The 6,532-nt window shown below is 34.5% G+C and overlaps 1 protein-coding gene across 1 annotated transcript; it reads right to left on the bottom strand.

The window, feature by feature from the left end:
- Positions 1 to 483: 483 nt before the first annotated feature.
- LOC110648002 (50S ribosomal protein L21, mitochondrial) lies at positions 484 to 4,785 on the bottom strand. The gene is made up of 5 exons (XM_021802076.2): positions 4,192 to 4,785; positions 4,025 to 4,105; positions 2,941 to 3,042; positions 1,034 to 1,108; positions 484 to 933 (listed from the first exon to the last, which is right to left on the bottom strand). The coding sequence occupies exons 1-5, from the start codon at positions 4,627 to 4,629 to the stop codon at positions 814 to 816; spliced, it is 816 nt and encodes a 271-aa protein (XP_021657768.1). The 5' UTR covers positions 4,630 to 4,785; the 3' UTR covers positions 484 to 813.
- Between the last annotated feature and the right edge of the window lie 1,747 nt (positions 4,786 to 6,532).

The following is a 6,532-nucleotide window of genomic DNA, read 5'->3' as shown; positions in this document are numbered from 1 at the left end:
TCCAGTGGACATTGTTTCTTTGTGATTTTCCCAATGGTCCATTGGCGCTGCCTCCAGCTTTATTCTACCACCCTCGTTTGGTTTTAAGCCAGGGGATCGGCAATACCATACAAGCCTACTCCAAAACAGTCCTGATGTTACATCAAACACATTCACTATTCTACTATATTCATGAAGATATATATATATATAGGTTAGGGCCGAGAGGGCATTGGACACCCTAAAAATTTCAAAACAATTAAGGTATAATAGTACCTAGTCTACCATATGTAATATTGGAGTCATCAAGGTTCTTGATAATTTACAAGCACTAGTGTTAGAACTTAGAATTAAATAGCAAATTAGCAATTCAAAGACAGGTTCATATTTCAGCAGTCATTTTTCATCCAAGAATCCTTCCCCTACCATATGATATCAACAAGCATGCTACCGCGAGCAGATTAAAAAGCTGTATAATTATTTAATAAAAATAAGCAGACAAAGTGCAACAAGTAATAACAGATTAATCCTTATGAATTATTCTATCAAGAACAAGATCGAAGTACTGAGGTGTCATGAGTAGAGTAGTAAATACAAATAAACTAACTAGTATTACAAAAATTTTATGAGGAGAAATAACATATTCCAGCATGCCAATCCTACAAAAGGTATCTGGTAAAATGACAATTTTCTGCCTCCTATGATACCCTAAATGTACACTTGATAAATCAGGAATGAAATGATGCCCATCAAGTAGCATCAGAGAGTTGCACCTCTGCAATTATAAGCATGGGAAGCCATTGTTATCGACATTCGGTCAGAGGAAAATCCCTCCTAAGCAGCAACTGCAATCTTTTCTTGTTGCTTAACACCTGACATTTTAGGCTTTGGATCAACTTTCATTTCAGGTTTCTCAATTCCTTGAATATCAGTTATTCTCAACTTAGTCAGTTCCTGAAAAGCATCACATAGGACAATGGATCAAGAGAAACCAAAACCAACATACTTGAATTTAATAAACTACAACCCTTTAGGTAAAGGATCCTTGGCTTACCTGGCGATGTCCTTTGGTTCGGCGGTAATTCTTCCTTCTCTTCTTCTTGAAGATAATTACTTTTGCATCTAAGGCCTGAAAGAAAAGGAAGGAAATACAGTGATTAAGATTCATATGCATAACCTAGTAAACTAAATAACACGCACTAAGACCACAAAAATTTTTGTCAATTAAAAGAAATGAGAAAAAAAAAGGCCACAGTTTAAAACCACATGATGGTTAAAGTAATGTGTTTCCACTTCAAGACAAAATTTCCAGTTAGCGCAACAATAGAGAAAACCGCCTCTCTTTACACTACCAAATAATACTTTCCGACAATCTCATTTCCACAACTTCAGCATCATATCAAGATCAAGTTCAAGCACGTGCTTTAATAAAATATGGAAGCAGTTGAAATCTACAAGATACTATTTTGCCAAATTAGAAATAAGAATGCCCCAATATTCAAAGTTTCTGACCACTACACCAAATTACTAAACGTAAAATTGCACAGTTCCTATAAATAACCATGGCTTCGTCAAAAGCATATGAATTTACTTTTTAAGTGCTTCATCTGTTTCTTTGCTCACCTTTCATCCATAATGAGCACCTTCAACTGGTGTTTTTATTGGTGTCAGGAATCACATTATTCAAACAACCTCAATCAGCTCACACTAAATCTCATGTATAGTAATTCTATATTTATGTCCATCTATCTAATCAGTTTGGCTTCTTCCAATTTTAATTTCCACGAATCCACCAAACTCTCTTCCACTAAGACAAATTATGAGAGAGCAATTTATTAGAAACCTACTAGTCCACAGAAATGGACAGCATATGAGTGGGATATAGGCCTGTAATAGTCCACACATAGAACTGATAGTCTTATTCTACTCTATTTGTTAATTGATATTTCGTCTTAAAAGATAACATGGGATGAATTCAAGCGAAGCACAAAACAAAATGAAAACAATATAGAATCAGGTAAAGCAAAAGCTGAAAAATGTGCAAAAAATCAGAACAATGGATCAAAAGAACTTGAAAGATTTGGAAACAGAGTAACAGACAGCCAAAGAGAAAAAGGGAAGAACTCAATCTTTGGTTTTACCTCCTTTAACAACTTCTCCACCAATCAATCATTCAATTATTTCATTTATACCATAAATTCCACATCAAACAAAAAGGTACCACATGGCACATGCCAGCTGAATTGAAGTATATTTCTCTTTTAATAAACAATGCAATATAACTTAGAATTTCTTGGTTTGTTTCAGTCTGTGTTTCTCACTTTTTTCCCCGTCAATAAATTGGAAGAAGAGATAGAAAAACAAAAGTAGCAGTCTTTTTCTATTAGGAAAAAAAAGGCCACAAAAAAGAGAACTTTCACATCACCCATGAAGCTAGATTTATCAGATACCTTTTTTTTTTTTTGGCAGATGTTGTCTTCAGAAAAGCTTTCCCCGCAGAGCATTTTCACACATCATCCCATCCAATGCATATTTTGCCATGAAATTATAAGAAATTTAACACTTAGGTTTATTAAAAAACACCATTCCTCTTTCTTTCTTTCTTTTTTTTTTTTTTGGTGCATTGGTGAGGAAAAATAGCAACCAACAACTAAAGCCCACCCCTGCTGCACCAGCGAGACCCAACAAAGCGCTAATAGACAGAGTGGAGGATTTCAGAAGTAGGAACTAGACCAAACTTGTGACCCAACTTGTTTCTCTCTCATGTATAACTTTTCCAGGACGTATTTACCATCAAAACAAAAAGAAATTGATCAAATTGATTCAATTGGAGACATGAATGGTCTAACCCATTAAACTTTCATAAATCCCTAAGCATGTGAGCTCATGAAGATTTGTGATTTTTTTTTTGGTGCACATACACGTGTGAGGGTATCAAACAGAAACGTCTGTCACACTTACATGCTCCTCAACAACTGCATGAACAGCTGCATCTGGCACTGTAGGCCTGCCAACAATTGTTTGAGAGCTTGATCCTAACAAGAGAACCTTGTTCAAAATCAACTGCAATAGGAAAACCATGGGAGCATCAACTAAATTCAGTTTGATGGTAAGAATGTCATAAAATGAACCCTTTGTTTTTTTCTAAAAAAAATTATAGGCAAATATTCCAGGTAACCATCTGAAAGCTACAGAAGATGACATAAAGAAAACCTCATCAATGCCATCTTAGCCCTCAAAAAAGATGCCTTCATTCTTCTATTAAAGTAAGGTACAGGGAAATGCATGCATGAAAAATTACTAAACAACATGCCAATGAAAATAGAAGTGGACATGGGTAACCAAACTTTAGTTCCCATTGTGCATATGCGAGAACAAATAAGGGACTTATGGAATTGCAATTGCATAGCATCTGAACCAATTTGATATTGCTCAGCCACATTAAACTTTTCCCAGTTTTTCTTTTACTCTGAAGGCATGAAGATAGTATAAATACCAGTTTCCAATGTTAGGATCAGCCGCGTGTCTACTTCACTACCATGAGAATCCAGAAGTTTTGTGGAACTAGTTACATAAAAACTCAACCCACGCCTTGTTTCCAAGCACACTGTGTTTACATCACCTCAATTTAGCCTAACAAACTCTTGATCTGAGTTCCTAGTCCGACTAACTGAGACCCAGCTTGTGGACTGCATTTAGGCATACACCGAGACATTGCTGCTTCAACATAATATGCTCCAATCTTTCAGTCATCTAAGCAATGCTGTTATTACTTTTCATGCAAGTAGTTTTTGTTCTCAATAAGCTCTAGTTAGAGTCAACACCCAGCCAGTTCTCATGAATGCATCATTCACAATTCATTGATTTTGTCTATCTGCTTATACTCTTAATTAGCATTTTGGAAAATAATTTAACCTTGTGTTTGGATAGGGAATTAGAATTTGATAATGCATAGCTTTTGTTTAACAAAAGGCAATACAAAAATCAAACGCCTAAGATGCCAAGCACCAACGCAGGCGAATAAACAAGCGCAAATGCAACTCACCTTGTCATTTACTTCACAGAATTTCAATTTCTCGGTGAAAATGCAATCCCCATTGCTCACCTTAAATTGGTGAGAACCAATCTACATAAAAAAATACACAACATGATCTCAACATCTACAGAAGACCCAAGAGGGCGAGACAGGGAATGGCATCAAATCAAATAAACCTGAACAACGGCGAAAACAGGCTCGTATGGTTTAAAGACCAGGTCGGACTTCTGGAGTGGTCCAACTACTTTGTAGCCAATAGCGGCAGCCTCCTCTTCCTTCTCCTCCGCCGTGTACTCTCTCTTCAAATCAGAACCCTTTACCTCCTCTCCATCGCTATCCTCTCCCGCCGTCTCTTCATCTTCGTCATCATTTTCGCTTTCATCGCGAGAATCCGACGAGAAATAGCGACGATGGTGGTAAGGCCAGAAGGAACACCATATGGAGTCAGCTTTGGTGAAAACGTGAGAGGATTTGCAGATGAGGAGGGCTTTGACAGAATTAAGGTTCGGGAAAGAAGCTGCAACTTTGCAAGGGTGATACAGTGTGGTAGGGTTTGAAGAGAGGAGAGCTATGGCTTGACGGGTTAGGGTGTGGAGACACCGTCTCTGCGCCATGGCTGCTGGTGATGCAGGTTGACGAACGCGTGACTAACCGAGCTCAGCTAGTGCAGGGCATTACATTAGGGTTTAGCACTCCTGGAACAGGTTTTTGAGCGCTTTTCTATTTTTTTATTTTTTTGCAAAAGCCTTGCTTAAGCTCTTAAAATTATTCCAACTAGCCGCATGAGTATATGTAAATACGGATTGGGGTGGCTACGATTTCAGAATTGCTGGTTATATTTCCTTAATTATTAATTCAAGTTCAATAAAATTATAAATTTATATTAAATTATTGTGAGATAATTTTTAAATTATTAATTTTGGTTTGAGTTTTGATTTAAAATGGCTTAAATGGCAACTTGAAAATGAATGATTTAAGATGATTTGGATAACGGTTTGAGGCTTAAATGAAAAAATTAGAAAAAAATTTTATTGATTTAGAATTTAAGTTATATTTATAAAATATTTTAATTTTTCTTATAAATTTTTTAATAAAAATAAAATAAGAAGAATAATAATGAAAATAATTTATCATTAAGAAAAATTTAATAAGCAAATACTTGAACTTGATTAAAAAATTAGAGATAAAATTAATTTTTTTAAAGAAATTTGAAAAATGTATATTAACTTAATTTTACCTATGTATCCCTTTAGGATTTAGAGGAATCAAAATTTCTAATTCTATTGCTTGCCTTTTTTTTAAATTATATAATAATTAATAATTAAAAGTATAAAGGAGAAAAAAAAAGTAAAATAGAGGATATTGAAAATTTTATTGAGGATATAAAATAATAACAGAGTAATTGAGATAATTTTGAAAATGTTAGTGAGCATATAAAATAATAAAATAGGAAAATTGAGAGAGTAATTAAAAGGAGTGTAAAAAATAATTGTTTAAAGAATTTAAGAGAAATTAAAATAGTATTAAGAATTAAAAAGAGTATAGAAAATAACTGTGCAGATAATTAATGATATATATAAATGAATTAGGAGTGAAGTGAGTTATTTATTGCATTCTTTTATATTTACATCATCGGTTTGGTCGGGTTCATAACCGTCGGTTCATGGTTCTTAAAAAATATGAACCTGAATCAAATCGCAGAAAGACGGTTTTGATCCGATTCGAAGCTGGTTTTGATTTTAATCAGTTTCGGGTTGATTTTGACCTAACCAGTTCTGGTTTGAAACCGAACCGTTGGAGACATAGGAAGCATGATTTAGGTTTTAGAATATTGGAATTCAAAAATTCATCTAGGGTTACATGTATACATGCCAAATGATTTATGAACCTAGCCAATTTCTAATACCCATAGGCATGCCAAAACACACTTTTAGCATACTTTAGAGATTCATTTGCCATTAAAATTGAGGTTTAGCATTTAATCACATTAAATCCTAGCTAAAGAGGGATTAATGACTTCTAACCTCAAAGGTGCTAAATCAATCTTCTTAATCCCTTTGGTAGTCTCCAAGAGCTCTAAATGTAGCCCTTCTAGCTTGTCCACCATAAGCACACTGAAGTTCACCAATGGCAGCCCCAAATGTTCCTTTGATAACTTGCCAACCACTTAAACTTTTGGGGTTTCTGCTTAGGTGAGGTTAGAATGGATATATAGGATTGGAAACCCTTTATAGCAATTTTAATTCAAGAATAAATAAAAGTTTCGTTTTAGAATTAATGGAGAAATGAAGAAGAGAGAGAGAGGACCAAGTGTGTCGACCAAAAAGGAAAGAAGGACGAAGATGATTTTTAAAAATTATATTTCCTTCTTATCTCTTACATATGTAAGACAAAATAAATTAAATATCTTGCCACATGTCAAGCTATAATTTAATATTGCTTTATATTTGTCTTAATCTCGTCAAGACAAGTTTCAAAGCTTGATTTAATCTTTAATAATTTATCTTTCATCATGGG

This window comes from Hevea brasiliensis, chromosome 11 (genome assembly GCF_030052815.1).
Source record: "Hevea brasiliensis isolate MT/VB/25A 57/8 chromosome 11, ASM3005281v1, whole genome shotgun sequence".
Taxonomy (NCBI): Eukaryota; Viridiplantae; Streptophyta; class Magnoliopsida; order Malpighiales; family Euphorbiaceae; genus Hevea; species Hevea brasiliensis.
The sequence above is the reverse complement of the archived record's forward strand: the minus strand, read 5'-3'. Positions and strand labels throughout refer to the sequence as shown.

Coding starts and splice junctions, on each gene's coding strand:
- LOC110648002 (XM_021802076.2), bottom strand. CDS start 4,629: ATGGCGCAGAGACGGTGTCTCCACACCCTAACCCGTCAAGCCATAGCT. Junction 1,109..2,940: donor ATGCAGTTGTTGAGGAGCAT/GTAAGTGTGACA, acceptor CTTTTCTTTCAG/GCCTTAGATGCAAAAGTAAT. Junction 934..1,033: donor GAACCAAAGGACATCGCCAG/GTAAGCCAAGGA, acceptor GATGCTTTTCAG/GAACTGACTAAGTTGAGAAT.